The 26,607-nt window shown below is 46.6% G+C and overlaps 1 protein-coding gene across 7 annotated transcripts in view; it reads left to right on the forward strand.

Annotated features, from left to right (window-relative positions):
• The window catches only part of DOCK7 (dedicator of cytokinesis 7), a gene marked incomplete at both ends in the record, with an annotated part of 107,117 nt that overhangs the window by 76,248 nt on the left and 4,262 nt on the right, over positions 1–26,607 (forward strand). For 2 of the 7 annotated variants that reach the window (XM_084266022.1, XM_084266021.1), the window contains 19 exons: positions 3,732–3,901; positions 4,765–4,919; positions 5,772–5,954; positions 6,422–6,557; positions 6,945–7,041; positions 7,477–7,494; positions 9,912–10,008; positions 11,028–11,162; positions 11,864–12,016; positions 13,062–13,220; positions 13,450–13,550; positions 14,461–14,653; positions 15,201–15,344; positions 16,283–16,414; positions 17,431–17,445; positions 22,713–22,847; positions 24,077–24,166; positions 24,805–25,041; positions 25,869–26,012. In XM_084266022.1, the coding sequence (XP_084122148.1) occupies positions 3,732–3,901; positions 4,765–4,919; positions 5,772–5,954; positions 6,422–6,557; positions 6,945–7,041; positions 7,477–7,494; positions 9,912–10,008; positions 11,028–11,162; positions 11,864–12,016; positions 13,062–13,220; positions 13,450–13,550; positions 14,461–14,653; positions 15,201–15,344; positions 16,283–16,414; positions 17,431–17,445; positions 22,713–22,847; positions 24,077–24,166; positions 24,805–25,041; positions 25,869–26,012 (2,494 nt within the window). The remainder of the gene's footprint in view (positions 1–3,731; positions 3,902–4,764; positions 4,920–5,771; positions 5,955–6,421; positions 6,558–6,944; positions 7,042–7,476; positions 7,495–9,911; positions 10,009–11,027; positions 11,163–11,863; positions 12,017–13,061; positions 13,221–13,449; positions 13,551–14,460; positions 14,654–15,200; positions 15,345–16,282; positions 16,415–17,430; positions 17,446–22,712; positions 22,848–24,076; positions 24,167–24,804; positions 25,042–25,868; positions 26,013–26,607) is intronic. The other 5 variants (XM_084266018.1, XM_084266023.1, XM_084266020.1 and 2 more) reach the window with 3 other exon arrangements.

A 26,607-nucleotide genomic window follows, 5' to 3' on the forward strand; every position in this document is an offset into this window, starting at 1 on the left:
AGGGAGAGTGGTTCTTGCTGGTACCCCCAGCTGCCATGGGGGTACTGCTGAAGCTGTCAGAGGAAAACAGCTTTTCTGTTATAACAAGAAAATGATATTCAACATTTAGGAAGTCTCAGTTGCAGGTGGCTTTAAATGTTACCCTGTATTTCACTTGGGGTCCTCCCAGCTTTTTTAAACATCGATGAGGCCCCTGCAGGGTTACCTAGAGATAAGAGTCAAGCACACAGAGTTTGTCAGGGACTTGTCTGGCTTGTGCAGCAAATCATTCTCTGAAGCGGGAACGCAGCCTTTAATCCTGACATCCAGTCTGTTCCTCGTGTTATTTAGGGCTGTATTCCACCTTGCCTCTTTAAAATGGGTTTTGATGGAAATTATTGATTGCTTGCACCGTCCTGAGTCCTCTCACAGGCATTTTTCTCAAGGTGGACTCAGGAATATCAGCTGAGTCAACAAATGCTGGTAATTCATGGTTAATTCTGCCCCTTTATCAAGTGGTCTCAGGAGTTAAACATTCATTCTGTGTCCTGTTAAAGAAGAAAGTAATGCCATAAATTAGAATATTTTCTCAGATATGTACATAACAAACTGCAGTTCCATTTGCTTGGCCTGAAATGGAAAAAACAGCAAATCTTTACCAATAAACACTGCCTGCAGAAATCCCTTTTGGAGCATAGGGACATCCTGCTCGCTGGTTAGAAACCAGGTCTTGTCTCTGACTATGTTTGCCCTTGTTCTTCCCAAACTTGTTGTTCTCACCTACCTGCCTCTTGAGCTCTCTCACCCTGCTGTCCTCAGCACGTAACCTGAGGATGGTAATCCTGCACAGCCACAGGAAGGAGCTAGCACCATCATCTTGCTGGTCTCACTCCCCTCTCATAGAATCACTTAATGGTCAGGGCTGGAAAGGACCTCAAAAATCATCTAGTTCCAAACCCCTGCCATGGGCAGGGACACCTCTCACCAGACCAGGCTGCTCAAGGCCCCATCCAACCCGGACTTGATCACCTCCAGGGAAGGGACAGCCACCACCTCCCTGGGCAACCTGTGCCAGTGCCTCACCACCCTCATAGTGAAGAATTTCTTCCTAATATCCAGTCTAAATCTCCCCCCTTCGAATTAAAAACCATTCTTTCTCATCCTATCACTCCAGGCCCTTTTAAAAAGTCCCTCCTCAGCCATTTTGTCCGCCCCTCCAGGGACTTGAAGGTGCTATAAGTTCTCCCTGGAGCCTTCTCTTCTCCAGGCTGAACTTCCCCAACTCCCTCAGCCTGTCTTCATAACCTCTCAAACCCTATCTAGACAAAAAAAGCCCATGGTTCAGCTCTGGAGAAGACTTTTGATCAAAGCCCCTGAATTCTGGCAGGGATGCATACAGTAATGCATTTCTTTGTTGCTGTTTCACAGAATGACTTGTGGTCTGCTGCTTGTTAGCTATTCTCAGGCTTACATTTGCCCTGGTGCCATGTAAAGGAAACCAGTCTGATCTGATCTCTTCCAATGCCTGTGAAGGTTTCTAATAGATAGTATCATCAGCAGGTTATTAGTAGAGGGCTCAGGCATGCTTGCCATTAAAATGTTTTAACCACTGTTGAGAAAAGCTCAGAATCGTTCCTGGTTGCAGTATCCTGCAGCAAGAGTGGAGCAGGATGTCTATTGAGTTGTTTTCCGTGTTGGAGCTTTCCCTTAGATCTCTGTAGGTGATGCAGAGCTTTCTATTTGTCCTGTCCTTGCTCTTTTTGCTCTGTTAGCAAAACACATGGAATTTTATCTCACTCCATTTTATAAGAGCTCTTGGGATTGAGCTGGATGGAAAAGCCTGCTGTACCCAGGCGACTGAAGGTGAGGAGTTAGATCTACCCCTCTGTGTGGGGTGCTGTGCGGTTGTAACTCGGGACTTAACAGCCCTCCTCAGAGCACTTGCAGTCTAAAGGACAGTGTGACATGCAGATGAAGGCAGCCAGCTGAACGTGACAGCCCCAGAACTGGAGAACAGGGAGTGAATCCAAGCAGCTCGACCCTGAACAGGTTGTCTCTGCAAACAGAGCTGTGGTGCTTTGGTTATTAACTCAGAATAATTATTGTTGCTCGTTTCATAGTGCTCATATTGACTGAAGTTACAGAAGTGAGAAAATTGGAATTTGTCCCTCAGTATTCAATGACAGCAGTCAGTTTTCCAAAACAGTGCGGTGTTGACACACGCTCAGGCCAGGGCTGAGATAACAGAGGGGATGTTCAGAGGGCGGCAAGATCAATTTGTCGCATTATCAGCCAGAAAGATTAGTGCACTGTGTTTCCTCCTCTTCGCTCTGGATTGATCCACCATGGTACCTGCTTTGCTCTGGAAAAGTGAAGAAGAAATCCATGTTGCCCTGGATTTAAATCACGCTGCTCTGTTTGGGTATATTTTCCCTATATGTGGCTCTGCGGCCTGCAGGAGGGTTTCGCTGGAAGTGTTAGAAACACAGCTCCTTCAAAATAACAATACAAAGACTTTTCTTTAACCTTGAAGGAACCAGTTGCTTAAATAAGCATTTCCTTCCTAGTAGTTAAGGGTCTCACTAATTACACAAACAAGGATCTCATTATTGCTTGGTTAAAAAACACAGGAAAGAAGTGTAGCTACAACTACCTCATGCCCTCCTGACCTCCACCAGTGTCTCTTAAATCATTTAAAAACCCCCAAGAATCCAGTCAAAGCCTCTCATCTTTTTTTTTTTTTTTTTTTTTAATGATTACTATTTATTATTTTTAACCAGAACTCAACTCTGCTTTTCAGGTAAAGTGGATACTGCCTGAAATTCGGCACTTGTTTTAATACCTCAGGTCTGAACACTGAAGCGTATGTTTTGCTAACGCATAATGTATGGGCTTCCTTGGCTGCTTCATGCATGGGGTAAAGTTGTCTTCCTGGCCTGGTTTGCCTACAGAAGCAAATAGCTACAGAGGTACCTGCTATTTGCTCTGAGAGGGTTTTGCCTCTGTGTGGTGGCTGAGGGAATTGAAAGGAGCAGAGCGAGCTCTTGAGAGTGGGAGTTGGTGTTTTAAAGGCTTGAGCTCCGAGCAGGCCGCAGCAGGCCCTGCAAAAGGCGATGGTGCCTGGGCCCTGCTGTCATTTGCATCCTAATATGAGGAAGGCTGTTTTTTGCTGGTTGTCTTTCTACCCCTCCATTTTGTTGACACTTTTTGTTCAGAATTAAGCAGCTGTAGTATCCCATTTTTAATTGCATGGGGGTCAGGGAACTGAAGCAGAAACTTCCCGGTCATTTGCTAAAAGCAAAGTTCTGTCTCAGGAGGGCTTTTCTCTCTGGAAATGGTATTAAACAGAAACAAAAAAAAAAAAGAACACAATGAGTACTTTTGCTAAACTCACTGTCCTCTCAAGTTTCTCTCCCTGTTTTCCATATTCCCCTAATTCTCCTAACGGTTTTTAGCAGCCTTGATACATTAGCATAGCAGGAGCTGGCGCTTTGGTTTTGTATGGAAAATACATGTTATATTGGGTGTGCTCCTCCACAAGATATTTTTGTACATTTTCTATGGCATAGTGAAAAGCCAGACATTTGTAAAATCCATGGGAGATCAAAAGCCATGTAATGGCAGTTTACGTGAAGCTAAAAATAAAACCCAGGATTATTTACTTAATTTTTTTTTTAAAGCCACGTAGTTACAAAATAAGGTTTGCTTTGAAGATGTTAACTAATCTGCATGACCCAACTCTCTTTTAGCAGTTTATTTGGATTGCATAAGAAGGTCATCAATATGGTACACAACTTACTGTCCAGTCACGACTCGGATCCGCGGTACGCTGACCCGCAGGTAAAGGCCCGTGTGGCAATGCTGTATCTGCCTCTGATTGGCGTGATCATGGAGACCGTGCCTCAGCTGTATGACTTTACAGGTATTTTACCTTCTGTGCTTTTGGGTATATGTTCATCTGCTCACAATGCTCGAAGGGTTGGGTTCTAACTCACAGCGGTGTTCAGGTTACAGAACCCTCTGCTGTTGGGTGAGGTTATTTCTGTTTGAATTGCAACTTTGATGTGTTTTCACATCTGTTTCCTAAACTGCAGTTGCAAAATTACACCTTCAGTGACTGTGCCATTCAGGAGCTCCATTTTCCCACTTGTTTGCATGAAATGAAAATTTAGCAATGTTTACATTGCTAAATGTAAGTCTTTACATTGAGTTTAAATCTGTTTGGCGGCTGTATATGCAAAACCAGCCTCTCTCTGTGTCCCTGACCTGCTTAAGAAGCCACCCCATGTACCATATGAGTCTCCTAACAATTCTGAGGGACAAGCAGAGTTCTCCTCCTTCCTTTTTGGTACATACTCTGCCAGCAGCTTGTTTCACGTGTGCTTTGCATGGTGTCCTGAAGAGCAGCAGAGGTGGCTTGTTCCAAATCAGGGCAGGGAGTCTGATCTGGAATGGTTTGGAATTTGGAGTCATCTTCTACATCCTTTGACTTTAATGACACAACAAATCTGCAGGTGGGGACTTGGAGTGAAGTACTCAAAGGGCCTGATCTATTTTCAGAAGGGTTCTAGATAGGTTGTGCAGGTTGCATTTGAAAGTTGTTGTCTTCTTTGCTTTGAGTGACCTCAGAAAACAGTCAGCTGTGTTTACTTGCAGGGCAACACGAGCGTGATGACTTTCAGTTTGCGTTCCCAGACAGTTCAAGGAAACTTAACGCTGCAGAGGGAGGCTGGGGAGGGAAACTTTGTGTTTGGGGATTGACTAGGTGCACGTGTTTCTCTGCAGAGAGTCACAATCAGCGAGGGAGGCCAAGCTGCGTTGCTGTTGATGATTATGAAAGCGAGGGCGGAAGCATGATAAACCAGACAGTTGCCATGGCCATCGCAGGAACATCGGTCCCACAGCTCACCCGGCCCAGCAGTTTTCTACTCACCTCCTCGGTAAAAAGCCATCTCTCTCTATTCCTTGACCCTCAAACTGTGTCAACAAGCAAGTATTGACCCGTGTGGATTTTGTGGGGCTGATCACGGACTCATTTGCAGCTGGGTCTTACACAGGGAGGCAAAGACTGAAAGACAAAGGGGAACAAGTCACATTTGAGTGTTGTGCCTGTTTCAGAGAGGGTATAATAAAATGCCAAACAGGGATAAAAATCAGTGAACCTCAGAAAATGGAAAAATTTTTCTCTTCTGAATTTCTCTCTTCTTTTTCTGAAACAGTCTGGTAAAAGCTTTGTGCAGTGCAATGGTCATTATGAGCTCTAAGTCCTAAACAGAAATTCCTACCACACCTAAATCCTGCCCAGCCAGAGACATGAATGGGCCATTTCCCCTGTTCCCTGCTCAGGGGAATCCTCCTGATGCCCATAGCAGGCAATCCCCACTTTTCCTCCCTTCTCCTCCCTCAACTCCTGCTTCAGGACCCGATTTTGCTGGGGTTTATGTCCACTCAGAGTGAGACACTGATATATCCACGAGTTAAGGAATGGAGCTCCTCTGCTTAACTCTTAACCTGCTGGAGGTTATTGCAGGTGTCTTGGGGGAAGTCATAGAATGTAATTATTTTTGTTCAAACTGCTGCTTCACTTCCACTTGACAGTCTGTGGGCTCCACTGGGCTGTTGGGTTGTGGCAGAGACATGTGTATCTCCTGGGGTTTAGTAAAAAATGTCTATCCACCTTATGGTCCTGTTTGGTAGTTGGGTTGGGGTGGTGGTACAGATCCTTTTAGTGATGATTGGGGTGTTTGCACATGAAATACTGTGAGGTAAATGTCTTGACCTGTCTATTTCAGAGTGGCAGACAGCACTCCACCTTCTCAACGGAGTCCAGCCGCAGCCTTCTGATCTGTCTCTTGTGGGTGCTCAAGAACGCGGATGAAAGTGTCCTGCAGAAGTGGTTCACAGACCTGTCAGTGTTGCAGCTCAATCGCCTGCTGGATTTGCTCTACCTTTGTGTATCCTGCTTTGAATACAAGGTACTGCTCTGCTGTTTACACCTCCCAAAGTTCCTAGGGCTTGCTGAACACTCCAGTCCTTTACATGACTCCTGAAAGGCATTTCCTGCTCTCTTCTAAGAATTTCCTCTGCTCACAATCCCAAGGGGAAGCACTTCTGCGAGCAACCTCTAGCATTTTTCCCTGTTTACTTTTCAGCCCTGCAAGTGTCTCTGCACCTTGCACCTTGTTTCGCTACTTACAGTTTGTGCCACTTGCCCCTCATCTGGGAGCATCTGCAGGGACAAGGGCCATTTGCCTACTGTCAACAAGAAGAGAGTTTTCTGTAGCGCTGCTGGGGTCTGGGTGGATTATCGAGCTAGCAGCTGAGCCTGTATTCCTTTCTTGTCATCTGCCTTTAGACAGGGAAGATAGTTTGAGTTGTTAATGCTTTGAAAATATCCCAAGTAGAAGGAATCTCCCCTCATGGTCTCATTTGAAACTCACAGGGCAAGAAGGTGTTTGAAAGAATGAACAGTCTGACATTCAAGAAATCGAAAGACATGAGAGCCAAACTCGAGGAAGCTATTTTGGGAAGCATAGGGGCAAGGCAGGAAATGGTCCGAAGAAGCAGAGGACAGCTAGGTAAGTAAAGTCTTCTGTGCTGCTCCCACTGCCAGCCATGACTTGCTCCCATCTGTGGTGTGGGATGCTGCCCATCAAGACCTTCAGAGAAAGAAGCCCCCAGAGAAAGTCACCTACCTTGGATGTATTTAAAAGATGGGTAGATGAGGTGCTCAGGGATATGGTTTAATAGAGGACAGGTATGGTTGGACCTGATGATCTCAAAGGTCTTTTCCAACCTAGTGATTCTGTGGTCTTGGGTGAGCGCCACAGCCTGGGGGTCTAAGAAGTCATAGTTTGCTGTCACCTGTCACTTGGGAACAAACCTAGAGTTTCTACTAATGCAAAAAAACCACAACAAAACGAGCCTTAGATGACAACTGCTGTTGTTTTAATATTATCCTGCAGAGAGAAGTCCTTCTGGGAGTGCGTTTGGAAGTCAAGAGAATTTGAGATGGAGAAAGGATATGACTCACTGGCGTCAAAACACAGAAAAGCTTGACAAGTAACTCTGCTTTATCCTTCTACATTAACAATGTCACAGTGCCCATGAGAGCACAGGGTCTCTCTCCCCATAGGTCAGCAGCCCGCTTAGCTCTCCTGGGAGCAGGATTGGGCCCTTAAGTGGAACAGGGCTGACAGTGTGCACATAGCTTTTAGTCCAGCACTGCCTGGTCTAACTGTGCTTTTCTGCTGTCCCTTGCTTGCTTAGATTTTAAAATGAGATCTGAAGAGCCTGATCCAACCCATTACCTTCATAAGCCCCCGTAATAAGCTGTAATTCAGAGAGAAGACCCATTAACTATTCACAGATAGCATATATATCTCACATCATATTTCCTTTATTCCATAAGAGCATTCTGGAGTTGTCAAAGCTCGCTTTCCTTTCCTGTCCTAATCCATCACTTTGATTGTTTTTCCACATGTGCTGTGCTTTTAGAAGCCACAAACCAGCCAGGTACCGTAGCGTTGGTGTGCAGTCCTTACAGATTGCCATGCTGTACATCTGCAGACTCAATCATCACAGCGGTGTTTGTGATGCTTGGCAGAAGTCTTGGGTGTGTGCGTGTGCAGCTGATTGGAATGAGCTCTTTTTGCTTATTGACACCCATTTCCCTTGAAATTCCCTCTCTTGGTCTGGTTTAACCTGGAGGGTTCAGGAGTTGTGTTTGAGCTTCGCTGTGCACGTGTTCTTGTTTCCTCAAATCGCAACCTGCCGTCTCCATCCTCCCAGCAAAAGGATTGTTCCTAATCCTAGGAAAGTGATCTCAGCCCACGTGAAGCTCTGAAGACTCTGGAGACTGGGGTCCTCAGAGCCCAGGTGGAGATCAGGCCAAATTTTACCCTTGAAGACATTGATGCCTCCTGAAGTTGAAAGTACATCTTCACAGCTTCTAATTGCTTTGTCCAACACAAGAATGTGATCTCTTGGTATGTCAAGTGAGTGGCTCTTTGTCCAAGACCCCAGTCCCTTTGAGGTATTGGGAAAACCAAATGACCAGTATTTCAACCTACTAATGAAGTCATGTAGGTGTAAAATTCACCAGACCTGTGGACAAAGTTACACCAGATTAAAATTTGGCCTGAAGAACTCATCAGTTCACTGCTGGCACTGGGTCTGAGTCCTCTCCTCTTCCCAGAAGGACCTCGTGTACATGTTAGTGAGCCATGGCGTACCTTGATAGTCAAGGGACGGTATCTTGTCCCACAGAATAATCTGCTTACCTAACTACAGGCTTGCTTTGTAGCCTGTACTTACTCACTGTGACCTCCACTGCAAGCGGGTCCTGCACGTGTAGGTAGAGCCTGGCCCTTAGAAACCAGTATGGGAGACTTTTGGCACTGAGTACTCCATACAGCTAATTGCAGGTGGTATTATTTTATGCAGATGGTGTGATTTTATATAGTGCCAGGCCCCAAACCTTCATACCATGGGTGCTGAAGAGTAGATAATGAGTGTATGACCCAGCTCCCAGAGGAAGCAGAGCATGGCCAGGGAAGATTGCTGCAGTGCAGCTCCCAGAGCCGAGTCAGCTGCTATCCCCTTTGCTGTACATTTTGCTTGGTGTTGTGGTTTAATCCAGTAGGCAGCTCAACCAACTGCGTGGCTGCTCGCTCACAGCCCCCCACCCAGAGTCAAAAAGAAGCAGGTAAAACTCATGGGCTGAGATGAAGGCACTTCAAAAGGACAGCAAAGGAAAACAGTAGTAGTAAACACAACCAGCAATGCACAGCACAACTGCTCACCACCTGGAGCCGATGCTCGGCTAGCTCCTGAGCTGTGCCAACTCCTGCCCTGCCTCCAGTTCTGTATGGAGCATGATGTCATATGGTATGGAATATCCCTTTGGCCAGTCGGGTCATTGTCCTGGCCTTGTCCCCTCCCAGCTTCTTGGGCACCCCCTGCCTTCTCTGTGGCAGGCTGGTATGAGGAGCTGAAATGTCCTTGACTGCTTGGCAACAACTAAACCCTCAGTGTGTTATCAACATTATTCTCATCCTAACCCAAAACAGAGGCTTCTACCAGCTGCTAGGAAGAAAAATAACTCTATCCCTGTCAAAACCAGGACCCTTGAGTTTTGTTGGTCCCTGTGGGTTGGCTGCATGGTATGTTGGAGACAGTAGCTGTGGTAGGGCACGCTGTAGTTGGGCTCTTTACATATACTATGGGATCCTTGCCAAAGGCAGCTTGTGCTGCTGAAATTAGGTGGTTGCTGCTGAATTCCTGGGGCCACCGGTGCGTGTGGGTGTATGAACTCCGTAAGCCTTTCCAGGAAAGTGAGTGCCTGGAGTGTAAGAGCAAAATTGTGTAGGTTTTGTTGGAGAGGAGGATATTCTTCACCAGCTGTAATACAACATAGCTCAAACAGACAAAGATCACTCCCTCTCACCATGCACCCTGTGCCACAACCAGTCCAGCTCCCTGGATGAACCATGCAGATTTACTAGCTCGTGTAGCACCACCCTGTGTCCATAGCCTATAACATAACCCCATTTGTTCTGTTCCTGGTTGTGCTGTTGCATGCCTAACGATGCTACTAAAAACCAGTTCTGAGTTGGACTTTGATTCTAAATGGTTGTTGTGTTCCTGGGAGAGTAACAAAGTGTGAGAAAATAGCGTGGTCTCTCCTGAGCATGATGAACGTAAATCCTGTGTAAGTTTGTATATGTAAAAAAAAAAACCCAAGTCTTCCTTCCTGTTTGCTTAATGGATGCATTGAAATAGCCTTGTAGTGTTGTCTGGTAATGAATATATACATTGTGACCTTGGAGCGGGGTGGGTCAGCTAATCTGAGAATATTTTTGACTGGAAAATATGTAGGATCATTTCTTAAACAGAAAGTAACTTTATTGTTTTCTTTTCCCTGATTATAGATCAAGGGCAGAGATAGAACATGAGGCGCTGATCGATGGAAATCTTGCAACGGAAGCAAATCTGATTATTTTGGATACACTAGAAATAGTTGTACAGGTAAGGAGGAGAAGCACATAGAGGTGTAATAGTGTTACAATCACCTGGCCAGGCAGCAGGCTGTTAACAAAACCTACCTGCTGCTCTGAGCTGCCCCAATGCTGCCAGAACTGTTCGGCTCCCCTCCTGCAGCAGGAAGGATGTGATGCTGCTTCTGATCCTCAGCCTGTAACAACCTGGTGTGAAATGTCAGTACCTTCCTTCAGTCTTTCTGGAATCACTATTGTAGTGTGAGAAGTTCGTGGAACTCAATAATGAATTGTAAAAAGTTCTGCCCTAACTGATTCCTCTAGTTTCTTCCCAGATCTGGGAAGATTTGGGCTCTGGGTCAGCCTCCTGTATCCATACTTAATTTGCACAGCACAGGAAGGCTCTTGGGCTTCTGGGACTGTGTGCACAACCCAGCTATTTGCTCATCTTGCTGGTAAGCGGAGCCATGGCGCAGTTTTGTCTCCTCTTTCTGTACCAGTGGAACCTGGGTGCAGCCTGGAAGCAGGCAGAGCAGGCTTACTGGTCACAGAATCTTAGGGTTTGGAAGGGACTTCTGGAGATCATCAGATCCAACCCCCTGCCAAAGCAGGGTCCCTAGGACAGGTCACACAGGTCAGCATCCAGATGGGGCTGGAGTATCTCCAGAGAAGGAGACTCCACACCCCCTGGGCAGCCTGTCCCAGGGCTCTTCCTATTCTGCCTCCGAGCTGCAGGGACATGCAGGAATCCCAAGGCTTGCGCCTTGCCCCTAAGTAATCCACCCCCAGGCCAGCTAAAGGCTGTCCCTCTGGTAGAACAAGGTCCCAGAAAGTCAGAACTTCCTGGGGGAGGAAGAAGCATTGTTCCAACAGCTGGATCAAGTTTTCATTACCGGGGTTGATTCAGAGATGTGACCACACAGCAGACCCAGCTGAGTGGTAATTTCCCCATCCAAAGGGCTTGTCTCTCCTCACACATGCACACAGACACACACACTCACACAGGGTTCCTTTTTGCTGATGCAACTCTTGGTTTACTTTTGCCTGCAGACTGTTTCTGTGACGGAGTCCAAAGAGAGTATCCTCGGTGGGGTGCTGAAAGTGCTTCTGCACAGCATGGCCTGCAACCAAAGTGCACTTTACCTCCAACACTGCTTCGCCACACAGAGGGCTTTGGTTTCAAAGGTGAATTCTCCGTGGGTGCTGTAATACATCTTGAGCAGCACTGATGGAGGATGGGAATCTTGCCTGCCTTTACATCAGGGGCACTTCACTGAGCTTTTGTTATTCTGTGCAGTATTGGTTTTCAGGGAATGTGGTCTGGGGGGTTGATAAAACCAGGCTTGTTTTCATGGTCAGTACCTGTGTTTCTGCACTCTGGGTTTGATGGCTGCACACAGAGGTAAAATTCATGTAGCCCAAGGGTGGTATGGGTTCCCACTGTCCGGTGAGGAGTGGGCAGAAGGACCTAGCCAGGAGGGAGCACAAAGCACTGGTAGAATTTAAGCTATGCAACTCTCAGTTAAAATGGATTTGTTTTACTGGGTCCATCATTTAAAGGATTTCCCAGTTTCTCTAAGTGCACTGGGAAAAGCTCAAAGTTTCAAGCCTGAGGTTTTGGATCTGATGTAAATCAATCTAAGGGGGTAGACACAATAGCAAGTAGTAGGGGTGGGTAAAATGAGTTGCCTTCCAGTGCTGCCAGTGAATCTGCTTCTCCCTTACTGTAGAAGTGGTTCAGATTATCATCATTCCCCCAAAACAGAGGGCACTGGAACTGCTCTGATGCCAGAGTGTGCTCATTGCCCAGAATTGCCCTGGCCTTTTGTCCTCCTGCTTGTTCCTGTCTGTCCTAGTGCTACTTTTCTCACGTGCTGTTTTTCCAGTTCCCTGAGCTGCTGTTTGAAGAAGAGACTGAGCAGTGTGCAGACCTGTGCCTGAGGCTCCTGAGACACTGTAGCAGCAGTATCAGCACCATACGGTCGCATGCGAGTGCCTCACTTTACCTTCTGATGAGGCAAAACTTTGAAATTGGGAACGTGAGTATCCTGCTGCACTTCCTGAGGCCGTTACATGTGACCTGGTTGGAGATGGAGGGTCAGAGCTCTGTGTTCCTCTGAGAGGAAGGCTCTTAGGGGGCTTTGCACGATGTGCAAAGGGAAAAGAAGCAGGCAGCAGTGACATGAGTTTGTCTAGCTCCTCATGCTGTGTCCAGGCTCCAGCGTGAGAGTCTTTGCTGCATGCCCCGAATGCCTTTGCAGGCACACTGCCTCTTGTGTTGCTTTATAAAGAGATGTGGAGCCCTGTCTGGAACATCCACTGCAAGTTTCTAAGCATGCAGCTTCAGAAGGTTTGCGTGCTCCTCAGACCAGACAGTTTGTGCTCGAGGGGCAGCCAGGAGGATCTCCCCTCCGTTTTGCTTCTGCACAACTCTGGGCAAGAGCAGAGACACAGCTTGTGTGTGACCTCTTTGAAGGGGGTGCATTAGCAAGGCTAGGATTTTGTTGTAGTTCAGTCCTCCTCCATCTCAGTGTGGCTCACCCATGTGCACTTTAAATTGTCAAGAAAATTCCCATCCTTAACTCTTCTAGTTGATATTTGGTGGGCATCACGTAGCGTTGTGTCTCCAGGCACCTTTGGTTACACTGCTTTGCTTCCAGTCCCCTCCAGTGAGCAGCAGAGCTGGAGACACCCAGGACTGTTAGGGGAGTTATAGCAGCCAGTTAACAGTGATGCCAGTCTTCAGGCTAGACCAAATCAAAGGCAGGTTTCTGGGATGGAGGCTGTGCTCCTGAGAGGGACTTGAGCATCATCCTGTTCGGGATGCTTGAGAGCAGACCAGGGAGAAGAAGTGAGAAATAAAACTTCTGCAGGATAACTTTCACCTGCAACTAAATAATGCTGTCATCAGATTCTGAAGTTAGCAGCACCAGGTCTGTTGTAACCCTGGCTCTGTGACAGCCCTATTCACAGAACTTGTACTCTCCTTGTTGGCTCAGGTGTCTGACCAGCGCACTGGTGTTGCAGCAGACTGTTACAGATCTCCGGGTCGCTGAAATACAAAACCCAATTTCTCTGTTGCAGAACTTTGCCAGAGTGAAAATGCAGGTGACCATGTCTCTCTCATCCCTGGTGGGGACATCCCAGAACTTCAATGAGGAATTTTTGCGGCGTTCCCTGAAGACTATTTTGACATATGCTGAAGAAGATCTGGAGCTTAGGGAGACAACGTTTCCTGATCAGGTAAAAGAGATACCAAAAGAGAAGTTCATTCACAGGCTGTTGTTAAACCTCCATCTATAGCTGGAATTTGTGTGTTTTCCCCAAAGGAAGTGCTTTTCTTAGCACCCAAGTACATCAAACTCGATTAATTCTGACACCAAGGTGCAAACACACAAAGGTTCAGAGTGCCTGTGCTCCAAACATGATGGTAAGTAGCTCAAATCCCATTACAACAGTGTCTTTTTTACAGGTCCAGGATCTAGTGTTCAACCTCCACATGATCCTGTCTGACACGGTTAAAATGAAGGAGCACCAGGAAGATCCAGAAATGCTGATTGACCTGATGTACAGGTAGAGTTCATAACGTGTTGCTGTAGCGTTGGTAGGTGTCACACATGGTGTCTGACCAAAGCTTTGTCCTACTGCACTTTGTGTTCAGAGCGGGGGGTATCTTAGTGCCATGAACTTTGATAACTTGGGGTTTATTGGCAATTACATGAAATGTGATTCACATTCCACCTGACACCAACGCAGCTGCTTTCTGTTTGGTTGTAGACTCAGATACTGCACGTTTGTGTCCTTATAGAGCTTGATTTTGGATAAGTTCCAGGTCTGGGTGCTCCTGGACCAATGAGTACCTGTCTTTTGTGTTTGAATGTAGTGCTCATAGGTTTTATTTAGCATTTATGTGGCTTATCTTGGATAAGAGTGGTTTCTGTTCCCCAGAAGTCCATGACAATCTCATGTTCCACCTGAGTAAAGACAACTCTCCTTGCATACATCAGGGAAAACTAAATGATCTTCCCAGACCTGCTTGCACAGAAGGCTTTTTGGTGGTGCTACATATGATGGTCACCATATGTGAAAGATACTCCAGAGCCGTGTTAAGACACCCAACTACCAAGTTGCACAGTGTTGTCTGCACAAGTGGTCCCAAGGGTTTAGAAGATATTTTGTCATAAGTGACTGGGCAGGTCTGCTCAGACCATCCTACAGCTTTGGCTTGCTACCAGTTGCCAGGAGAAACTGGTCAGGAGCTTCAGAAGTCACCCATAAAAGTGGTCTGCTTTCAGGGGAGAACTGTTCTGCCATCAGGCTTCTGTTGCTCTCCCACCACTAACTGGCTCAGATGTCTGTAAAGTAATTTAGGGGAACTTTACATCTAAATAGCTTCTTATCTCGATAGCCTGGCACTGAGGGAGGTTGTTATTGAAGCAGAAGTAATGAAATACTCCTCACAGAGGGACTTTTTTCCAATCAGGATTGCAAAGGGCTATCAGAACTCCCCTGACCTGCGCCTGACATGGCTGCAGAACATGGCTGGGAAGCACTCCGAGAGGAGCAATCACGCCGAGTCGGCCCAGTGCCTGGTCCACTCCGCAGCCTTGGTGGCTGAATATCTAAGCATGCTGGAAGACCGAAAATACCTCCCTGTGGGGTGTGTTACATTTCAGGTAGGAATTCTCCTCTGAAATTTATTTTTGGGTTTTATCAGCTGCTGCCAAGATCCCGAGGATCTCTGTGTGCCTGGTATTGCTGTGCCTGCACACTCATACTGCCCTTCCTCGGTGTGTTTCGGAGGGAAAGCATGACAGCACCTTCTGAAAACCTCTTCTTATGCTTGAAGACTGTCTTGGTTCTGCAGTGTCTTTATGTCCAGAGTACTGAGCTAGTTGGTTTCTTTTTATTCCTTCATTTACACCCTGGGCTTTCACCCTCTCTAATCTAACCTGGGTGCAGTTGATGACAGTAGTTCCTCTGACTAATGATGTTAAGCAGGACAGTATTGAGTAGAGCAAACAAGCATGTACTTAGCTTTGAATGGGTGGGTGGCCCAGTCAAGGTAGTTTAAGCATGAGCTGAAGTACCTGCTGGTTCATAAGGAAATTCAACAGAATGCATGGGTATTTTAGGACTTGCTTGAAAATCAACTGGCTTTCAAAGTGTTGGGACGTTGTTTAAACTGAGTAAACTCATTTTGTCTACATTGTACCTCCTTAGAACATATCCTCGAATGTTTTGGAGGAGTCAGCAGTTTCTGATGATGTTGTATCACCAGATGAAGAAGGTATTTGTTCTGGAAAGTATTTTACAGAAGCAGGTCTGGTGGGATTGCTGGAACAGGCTGCAGCATCTTTCTCCATGGTAAAAAGACTATTTATTTCTTTACCTATCTTCTTCAGCAGTCTTACACTGCTGGGTAACATGAAGGAAAATGTTTTCTCTGTATAGAACTCCATAGTAAGCACTTAATTTGTGTGGAGTGTTGGGAGTTCTGGTTGTTGTGGGCAGCTCAGTTTGCCCTGCAAAGAATGAGGTCTGGGAGCAAGAGGCCTTTGCATGTTTCCAGCATCTTTCGCTTCAACACTGAGCATCCAGGAGTTCGCAACGGTAAAGAAAAGGCTGTAATGTTTGTCCTCCTCTTCAAAAAGAGTGGGCAGAGAGCTTTATGTGAGCAATGTTACTGAGCTGGTAGTAGTTTATCCATCAGAAACCAAGGGAAGCAAGGGAATTATTTCCCACAACATGAAATATCATTCAGTGGATTTAAGTAGAAGCAGCAGTAACTCCAGAGCAAAGGCATAGAAGCCCTGCTGTGGGCTGGCCATGCCATGCAGTGTCTCTGCCCATGATGGGCTGGAGCCCCTCTATTAGAGACGTCTAAAGGAAACTTGACAAAGCCCATTTCATGGAGTGCCAAAAGGTGGGTGTAGAACTCACTTAGGTTCAAGATGCACTAAATGGAAAGAGCAGTACTGTGCCCTTACACATTGATACTTCATTCCCATGGATTGGGTTAGGATCCTGTTGTGCTCTGGTGCATATATCCATCCAAAACACCCCAGCTTTGATTCCATTAATGATCTCATTCATTAGTAGCAATGTGTAATGCAGTAGGCTCTTTGTTCCAGAGGTGGTTGGCATTTTTGTTCTGTTCATGTATGGGTATACTTGAAGAGAAGGTGCTGATTACATCACAGTGCCACCTTTTCATCTTCCAGGTTTATAATATAAATACTGGTGGTATGTATCATTCTTGCTGTTAAATTGATGGAGCAATCTGATGGACCTTATTTTTGCAGGCTGGCATGTATGAAGCAGTCAATGAGGTTTACAAAGTCCTTATTCCTATTCATGAAGCTAATCGAGATGCCAAGAAGCTGTCTACTATTCACGGTAAACTCCAAGAAGCATTCAGCAAGATTGTTCACCAGGTAATGGTTTGAATTTTCAGCTCCAGTGTGAACTGTGAAGATACTTTCAATGCTCAGAGCAAAGAAAAGCTACCTCTCAAGGAAAAAAAAAACAAAACCCAAAACATTTTAATCCCATTACATGAGAACTGTGAAAAGGTGATCCATGGTAAATGCAAGGATCACGAGAGGGACTTTTTCTCTCTGGACATGAAACATGAGAATCATGAATGATAACACAATATCAGCTTCATTGCAACTTTAGAAATATCCAAGAGTTAAAAATTTCTGTCAGTTTATCCTTTCGGATGTTAGCTTAGCCTGTGTTTTGCATGCTCTATTTCTGGGAAAAACACTGTATCTTGCCGTTAGCCTGGTAGGTAACACTCAGAAATGTTGGGGTTCTGTTTGTACGGTGTATAAATAACTGAAGGAACCTTTCTGAACTCAGATGGTGCAAAGCCCACCAGCTTAGGTGGGTTAGAAATTACCAACCCTCACAAAACTCAACTGAGCTCAGCTGAGCAGGAGAGGAAAGCACTTGGCAAGTCTCAGAAGCTCGTGTTACCTCTTGGAGAGGCTGGCTGGGTGCGTGCCTTTCTGTCAGGGCAGGCGAGCACTCGGCAGACCCTCTTCCAGTACATACCAGTGCTACTCCGAGCCCCCTGACCCCAACCAGCTTTCTGGTCATGGGCTGCTGGGTACATTGTCTGTCTGTTGGTGTAGTTACCCACATGCTGCCATCAGCTGCTCAGTCGATGTTGACCAGTGCATCGATTTTATAGGATCTAGCCAAGAGTCTGGTGGTTTTCCCCATGTTCTGGCACTGCCAGATTCCTGAGGTTAAGTGTACTGATCAAGAGCGGTCACCAATTGTTCTTCTAGGCCAGAGAAGGCCATTCTGGGTGCATGATGACTTATAAGCATTGAAACCATTTTGGGTTTGTGATACCTTACATTGATGGGCATGTTTTGGCCTTTGAAACGATTTTTTTTTTTGTTTCTGTGACATGAGCTTTTTACTTTTCATTACACAGAGTACTGGCTGGGAGGTAGGTAACTCTGTTTTAGTTAGTAAAGACCACTAATAGATTTTTCAGATGACTCACGCCAACGCTTGCCCACATGTGCTAGCTGTGGGTATTTCTGTTGCTGTCTGCTGTTAAAACAATTCATTAACCAAAGAAATACCAATAAACCAATTGTGGTTGTGGTAGGACATTCTTCATAAGAAGCAGTAGGTAGTGCATGGATGCTGATGTGTTCCACTAATGAGGTTCTTTGGTGAATGAGCCACTGTATCATCACTAGTTTGTTTTTTATAATTTGTTTATATTTCTTTTCATCAGCATTGACACAGAAAATCATCCCTCCATACCACATTTTCACCCCACCCACAGGGGTCGATTTAAGCAATAATGCTCAGAGGTGCTGAAACACAAAACCAGTTTGCTGCCTGCACAGACCATAGCTCAGAGAATAGGCTGCTTCAGTCCTGTCACTTAAGAGCGATCCATTTGTTACAGAGCTCTTTATCTGGCAGTAAAATAGCTCAGTTTTGTTAACTGGAGTCAGTTTTGCTGCTTTCATTTTTGGAGAGGCTGGTTGCTCACATCTCTACAACACACACACACACACACATGAGTACCAGACTTTTGGATTAAACAATCGACAGAGCCGTTGGCTTCATCTGCAGTTGCACACAGTACAGTGAGTTTGCTAACTCAGGCCCTAGTCCAGTGGACACAGTGGGCGCAGGAGCATCGAGAAGTTTCAGAAGACATTTGAAACGTTCTGTGAAGATGATGTGACATGATCTGCTTAGTCCCCAGCTGTCCAGTTACCTCTGCTTTTCTTTGAATCAGGCAACTCAATCTGGGCCATCTCACTCCATGTTTCCACCACAGGATAGCGTTCAAGCCCATGCTTCCCAAACTGGGGCCAAGAACAAAGTTCTTCCACATTGTGTGATGCAAATAATTTGGGCTGATGATGTCTGAAAGTCAGTTTTAATTCCAGCCTAGCCAGACATTAAATTTGGTTGCTTAAACGTAGCCCCCCAACACCTAAAGGCTGGCCCTGTAAATCAGTTCCTTGTTCCTGGGAACAGCCCCAGGAGATGTGGTAGCCCAGCAGTCCTGAGTCTGTCTCATAGGAGTGTATATTACCTGTGGTCAGTAGCCAACAAACATGAAGGCCTGTGAGCATCTATTTTGATTAGTCTGCCCCTAAATCGACCCCTGAAGAAAATCCTGTCATTGGTTATGACTCTAACATCACTCAGTCATGTTTTACTGCATGGTAAAAGACACCCATGGTTTCTGTTCTCGTCTGTCATCGTTGCTCCTTCATTGCCACACTTTTTCTGGTCTTTGTGCTTTGTAGCTTTTGGATTTGTTGCATGTTTTGCCTTTTTTCCCCCCTTATTTTAAATACTTTAATTGATGCTCACCCTTTTTTTTAATTTCAAAGTTTATTTGCTGCCAATTTGCTGCTTGTTTGTGTTTTGGAATTTCCCTAATTAAATACTTTCTGTTTTCTCCTCTATCGCCCTGGTTGCTGACCCTCCTCCCCACTCTTACTATTGTCTGTTGTGGTAAGTTCCTACTCGTGGAATTTTTTTCCCCTTCCTCTCTCTTCCCCACTCCCCTTTACCCCACCCCTTGTTTGGGTTTTGTTTGTTTGTTTGTTTATTTTACACTGTGGAACCCCCAATTTCATTTCACCAAAGAGCTATGCCAACAGCAAGACTCCCCCAGCTCATGTCACAAGGGAAGCAGTATTGCCAACTGCAAGCATCTTGAATCTGGCAGTGGTACCTTTCTGAGACCTGCTTAAACATACTGAGTGGTGGGGGGTTTTTGCTCTTGTGTTTGTTCATTGACTGAATGTTGAATTCTTTTACTGGTTGCTTTCCAGTTGGGAAAGTTCTTAGGGAAAAAATTCTTTCCACCCTATTGGATTCACCCTTTGAATCCATTCGGATTCTAAACTGCTTTTTAAAAGGATGCAGGAGGAGGTTACCATCAAATAGCAGGACTCTGGGATCTGGTACTTCCCAAACCCCCCCAATATTGGAAGGCTTGTAATAGTTGGCAACACTGCAGAGGACCTTGGTTAAAAATGAGCAAGAAAATAGGTTGGATTTTGCATTCTGCACGGTGTGTATGAAGGAACTTCTTGTGTTCCTCTATACTTGGGCTAAATCTGCCTTTGGGCAGCACTCCTGTGTTGGGCAAGAAAGCAGGTGGTCACTCTCATGTCCTGATTTTTCAAGTAATGTTGGCAAAGCTTTTTGTGTGTGCAAGAGATAACTCTCAAACTTTATTCCCAGCAATTTTGAAAGGTATTTACCATGCATAATAACAAATCATGAACCTTCATAAATCATGGTGGCTGTTATCTGCTCTGCCAGTTCTGTAATGGCTATTCAGTGTTCACCTTCATTCTCTTCTCCTCCCAAAGACCTATTATTTTTCATAAAATAATAGGAGATAAAATGCTTTTAATAATTTCTCCCTTGTATCTGCATTTTTAGCTCTTTCAGAAACAAGACCATGGAGTATTTTCAAGTTAATTGTTTTGATTTCAGTACTGTGATGAGATTGACTTTGGTATTGGCTAAATTTCAATTCAAAGATCCAAGACATCCTATATTATTAACACCAGGCAAGAAAATGAGCTTTCCCAATCCCAGAGGGGCTAGTAGTTACTAAATGTCTCTTGGAGGTGAAGAATAGCCTGTAGGTGTTTGTTCTCCTGGAGCAGTATGTTTCCAGCTCCTTGCTTCCACGGACAGATCCCCCAACATGAGTCACATACATTTCATGGCTGGTGGATCCAGGGCTTTGATGCTTCTCTTACTGACCAGTGCTGGCTTTTCTCCCTTGGATATTTGGTAACTTAGTTTCAGCAACTCAGGATTTATTAGGAAAAGCCAGTGCAATTGGTCTTCATGACGATGAAGCAACTCCATCAGTTGGGAGCTGCCTTCACATGGGGCACTGAATCTCACCAGGCTTCCCCACTGTTATCGTTCCTGGGACTTCCCAATGCCTCGTTGCTCTTAATGCATTTATTAAATGCCACCAGAACACTGCATTAATTGGTGCTGACCAACAGACAGCATTTCCTTCCTCACCTGCTGTTATTATTCCAGCAACACAAACGTACACTGCCTGTAAGGAGTGTCTGGGCAGATGTCCATGTGGCAGGTACCTTGTGGACACCAGGTTCTTCATAGCCTGAAAGTCACTAGCTGAGTAGGTAGGAAAAAACACCTGAGTTGGAGAGCAGGAGTGTGTCCTCCATTGCTGAGGCCTGCCCTGTGCCCCATGGGTTGGGGCAAGATCCCACCATGTGGAACATGCCCAGGCCCCGTGTAAGGTTTTGGGGAGGTGTTTTGCTACCTTGGGAAGTACGTTGAGAAAGGAGCCCTGGAATTGCAGTCTTGTGCCTCTAACACTGAGATGGAGTTCCAAAGAATAGTGCAGGAAGCTGGAAGTGCTGGGCATTGAGGGATTTTGGCCTGTAGAGTATTTTCCAGATCTGTAGCCTTGGAAGGGGATGATGAGTAAGTGTAGGTTCATCAGGCTGTTCCTGGGTGGGTTCAGAGGGACAGGCACAGGAAGAGACAGGGACCCCAGGGAAATAGCTCCGAGACGTTCCAGATGCGACGTCCATTAAAACAGTGACAGCTTTGCAGCTGGGGGATGCACCCTGGGGGCAGCTGCGGTGGGGTGAAGCCCCACAGCTTGTGCTGGCAGGTGGGGCTGGGTAACAGCTCCTCTCTGGAGGGGGGTTGCCCGAAGGGATCGGCTAGAGCCCAGCTCCTTGTTCTCTCACATCAGAGAGCAGAGCTGGTGGCTTTGTGTCTGTCCCATGTCCCACAGTAAAGCCGGGATCTCCTGTGGGTATTATGCTGCTGGCTCTGGTCATTTCAGTTCCACTTCCACTGCAGAGCTGGGAGCTTTGTCCTCCTGAACATTTGGGGTGGGCAGCAGCTCTCGCCCCGAAAAGGCAATGCCATGTCCTCCTGGCTGTGCCTGGGGTGAAAGGAGCCAAACCAGGCTGGGAGAAGGTGGTGGTGGCTTGCTGTGACAGCGCTTTTTCCACTCCCTGGAGTTTTCCTGAGGGTTTGTTTGAGGTTTTATTTTTTTAAAAAAATGCAGTTTGGCTTATTTATCCCCTTTGCCTTCCATAGCTCATGTTCTCAGTCACCACAAGAGATCCCTTTTGCCATAGCAAAATACTAAAAAGTAACTAATGATAACGCGGCAGCCGGGGCGCGTGTGAGCGCTGCCTGAAACCAAGCTCTGGCCCAGGTTCAGAACACTGAGCGTTACATACTGCAGCACACTCTAGTAGTGTGTAGCTACATACTACAGCACGCTTTCTCACGAGAGTAAAGGTGAACATCTCAAGAGTTTCCTGCTGAAAGGCATTTCTGGTTTGTGCATGCAGCGTGAGGGGATTTTTAACAAAATCAAAGGGGTGGTTTATTTTTAAAGCCTTTCCTTTCTCTCTCTCTCTCTCAATCAGATGTTCTTCATTACTTTTCCAGCAGAAAAATCTTTCTCCTTGTTTCTCTCCTTTTTGTTACATTTCTGGGCCAAATTCACCACTGGCTCAAGTGGAAGCAGGTACATGGTGCAGTGGGTTGCATCTGCTTTCACCAGGAGTGACTTTGGCCCTCTGTACTAGACCTTAGTTGCTAGAAGAGATTGTAACACCTCCCAATTGACATGCTCTTTACAAAGCGTGTGTGTCTGCGTGAGTGAGCTGGACATTGACATCAGCCCAATCCTGCAATTACTTGAGAGTGGATTAGGGGGGCTCTGGTATGGGTAATTCTCAGGGGTGTCTGTGTGCAGTGTTGTCCCTGCGTGCTGCAGGCTGTCAGCAACCGGACCTCCCCACAGGCTGCACACCATGATGAGGGGTGTCTGCATAGGATTTGGAGAGCCTGAACTAATTACCCCAACAAAGGGACTCACCTTTGGTCCTCAGAGACATCCAACACCTCCAGACTCCTCCTGGGGTGGGAAAAGTCATTGCAGGGTTGTGCTAATGGTCATAACTGATCCATCTAATTTCATGTTAGTTTATAATTTCATTGCAGTGTTTGCTGCTAAATGCATTCATGCTGAGTTCCAGGTGTGGTTTTCTTTCCCTTCTTTCTAGTTTGTTTGTTTTGGGTTTTTTTCCCTGTTTTCTTAATTTCTTTTCTACTTTGCATAAATTCAGGAGCCTGCCTGCAGCTGTGCGCGGGGATATGCCTGTCTCCACACTGAAATAACCTTTCTTTCTCCAAACCTAGGATGGAAAGAGGATGTTTGGCACCTACTTCCGTGTTGGGTTTTATGGAACTAAATTTGGAGACCTGGATGAGCAAGAGTTTGTTTACAAGGAACCTGCGATAACAAAGTTAGCCGAAATTTCCCACAGGCTGGAGGTGAGATGATGGTGGCTGACCTCAAATTGGGGTCTGCAGGTTGCAGTTTACTTTTGCATCAGTTATTTAAGGGCTCTGTTGCCAAATTGCAGGAAGTGGTGGAAATGAAAATCGTTGGGTAAACCCCACACTGTGTTTCTTGGGCTTTGTGCAAGGCCGAGCTTTGCTAAACAGTTGCAGTGACCCAGAGCTGGGCCTGATGTCTCCTGTCCTCTTGCCTGTGCCACCTCTGTGGGAGGAATGCAGGGAGAGGAGTCCCACAGGTTTTCCCTGGTCTTGCAGCCAGAGCTGCTACAATGCTTCGAGTTTCTTCACTGAAAGAGTTATCAGGACGTGGCACAGGCTGCCCAGAGAGGGGGTTGAGTCACCATCCCTGGATGTGTTTAACAGACAGGGAGATGAGGTGCTCAGGGATATGGTTTAGCACAGGACAGGAACAGTTGGACCCAATGATCTTAAAGGTCTTTTCCAACCTGGTGATTCTGTGATTCCATATCATACAGCATTTGCATTTCTCTTCAGCCACCTGGTGTGAATGGGTGACCTGGCCTTGAAAAAAGGTGGTGGTGCCTCTCAGGGTCTGACTTTCACAAAGGTTGTTTTAGCTGTGAGCAAGCAAAGGCAGCTCTGGTTAATCTAACTGGGGCCATGCCCAGTAGGAAAGCATCCAGCATCGTGGCTCTGGGCCATGCCATGCTCCTTGTTCATAGGGCTGGAGGGCAGACCTGGCCTTATTTTACTTGCTACAATAGGTGTGATGTCGCATTGTTGCTCACAGTTGAGCTGCTGTCATGTTGCACTGAAAGCAGCTGTGCTTTGTGAGGTTTAAGCACGTGAAACTGAGTTTAGAATCCATCTGTTCACCCAGCCCAGCAACGCCGTGCTGCCATGCAGCCCCAATGCCCAGGTAGATCCCGTGGTGACCCCCATTGTCAGTCAAGCTCACAGATGCACAGACAGCTTAAACAGCTTGTTTGGAGCCACACAGTGTGTGTGTGCGTGTGGAAGGTTCTCCTGCTTTCCAGGGTGTCAGGCTTGATTTTTCCTGTTATCCCTGGAATGTGACAGGTTTAATTCTCTGAGGTTCAGCAGATCCCGTCCAGCCCCAGTGCAGCTGCTGTTTGAAAGCACATGGAGCATCACCTCCCCAGATCTGCCTGTGTCCCTTCAACCCCCATCTCTGAAGGCTTCATTTGATGGTTTCTTCATGCATTTCTTCTTGATTGTAGGGATTTTACGGAGAACGGTTTGGTGAAGATGTGCTGGAAGTGATTAAGGACTCAAACCCCGTGGACAAATGCAAACTCGATCCTAACAAGGTAAGGACACGAGTGTGGGTTGTGAAGTAGAACAGGTCCTGAAGGTATGCAAATGGAACGGGACAAATCCTGCCCTGAATTTCACCTGACAGGTGGTGAAATCCACGTGCAGAGCATCTTGTGACTGCTCAGGCTGAGAGCTGGGAAAGACATCCCAGCAAAGGAATCAGAATTCACCGTTTTGGTCCCAGCCCTTGTAGCAGCCCTTGAAGGGTGAAGGGACCAGAGGACAGCAGAGCCCCAGGCTGCTGTAGTCTCCACTGAGCATGAGGAAGGAAGGAAGGGTGTTTGCCATTCACTCCTTTCTGCAGCTCTGCCATCTTGTCATTCCCGTGCTGTGTCCTTTAAGCGTAGGAGAAATAACAGGAGCATGTCGAGGAACGGTTATCCACAAGGAAAGGTGTGAGAGGAGAGGGACAGTGTGCTGTGTTTGACCCCAGCCAGAAACTGGCAGTTCCTGGCACCCCTAGTCCCTGTCAACAGTAGCATGATTTTCCTGAGCAAAGGCCCAAACCAGTCATGGTTCTTCCAGAGGTGTTTTCTGGAGGAAAAGGAGCGGGCTGGGTTGTTGCAGTGCCTGGGACTCAGCTCTCCTCTGACCCCATCCCTCACCGTACACACCGGCGTTCCTTCCCCAGGCCTACATCCAGATAACCTACGTGGAGCCCTACTTCGACACCTATGAGATGAAGGACAGGATCACCTACTTCGACAAGAACTACAACCTGCGGCGCTTCATGTACTGCACGCCCTTCACGCTGGACGGCCGAGCTCACGGGGATCTGCACGAGCAGTTCAAGAGGAAAACGATCCTGACCACATCCCACGCTTTCCCTTACATTAAAACCAGGATAAACGTCATTCACAAAGAGGAGGTGAGCCCTGCGCCCTCAGGGGCTTCTGTGTGGTGGGGGAGCTGCTCCTCAAGGCTGAGGGAAGGGAATGTTGCTGAGACTCATGTGTAATATACTGGTGTGAGTGTAGTTTGATACTGCAGCCGTGTCCCTTCATGCTGTCGTAACAACACAGATGTGCCATCACCAGGCTGCCTTTCCCCTCTCACTCAGAGATGGATAAATTCATCCAAGAGCGGATGGTGCCGTGAGCCGCTCTGGCTGTTCGCTGTGGGAGACTCCTTCATTTTGGGTTTAAGAACACCCCCGTATCAATTGAACTTTTCCCTGTTCCTACTGGACCTAAACTAAAACCAGACCAGTTTAGAATTGTCCTGCCAGCTCTTTGACCAGTGTGGCCAGCTCACAGCAGCTGGTGATACTTGTGGTGAGCTTCCTGGTAACGCGGGTCGCTCCCTGCCATTGCGTGTGCACAGTGTGTCCTTTGCTCTGCGTCACAGCTCGCTTGCGTGGCTGGTGATGCTTGTGCTGACACCGTGCCGTAGCCCCAGGCAGTTGCAGTGATGACAGAAGGACACAAGTCTGCCCACTCAAGAAGCTCAGTCTGGACAAGCTCTTGAGCACCCAGGTGTAGAAACACCTGTAAAAAACAAACCTTTTCTTGATGTTCCTAAGCGAAGACTGAGATCATGTGTGTCCCAGGTCCTTCTGTCCAGGCTGTCAGTCCTGTTGGTGTCCTCCACCGCCTCACTGTGCCACCCCAAGGTGACCTTAGTGCTTCTGAAAGTCAGTGCCTGGCCAGCAGTCTCAGCCATAACAAGTGTCCTCTGTTCTGGCTACTTCCGTAGATCATTTTGACACCTATTGAAGTTGCCATAGAAGACATGCAGAAGAAAACACAGGAATTAGCTTTTGCCACCCACCAAGACCCTGCGGACCCAAAGATGCTGCAGATGGTGCTGCAAGGATCAGTAGGTACCACAGTAAACCAGGTGAGGATCGCTGTCTGAGCTGGAGACACTGGGGTAGTGCAGTTGGTGCAGCGGATGCTCAGCCTTGGGCGTTATTGCTAAATCACCTTGGACTTTTTTCCCCATCCAGTCTGTGGGACACATTTAAGGCTCCTGGTGGGTCTAGACCAGCTGCTCTCAGTGACTTTGCCATTTGAGTAAGGTCTGGAAAGTGGCTGAGAAGAGCCAGCCCTCCCTCAGTTACCTGCTCCTTCCTGGCATTCACACTTGTTTCTGCCTGCTTCTCCTTTTCCCTTTAATAACAAGTTCTATTACGTTCCCTTTGGTTGGACAGGCTCTGGTGGGTGGAAGTGGGATTGTGTCCTGCTGTGGTTTTTGAACAAAATGTAAAGGAAAACTAGTGAATGGGGAAAAATAGAGGGGGGAAAACATGAGGGAATATGAGTAAACCTCTATTAATATGCAAGCTGGAAAAAAATCAGCTAGAATTTCAAGTTCTGGGTTGAGTTTGCAGCTGGCAAACACTTCCCTGGTTCCATCTGCATCATTTAAACAGTCTTACTTGGGAGCTGAGTAAACTTTGTCAAGAGTCCTTATAAGAGAAAACAAACGTAGA

This window comes from Gallinula chloropus (assembly GCF_964237585.1).
Source record: "Gallinula chloropus genome assembly, chromosome: 6".
In the NCBI taxonomy this organism is placed as follows: domain Eukaryota; kingdom Metazoa; phylum Chordata; class Aves; order Gruiformes; family Rallidae; genus Gallinula; species Gallinula chloropus.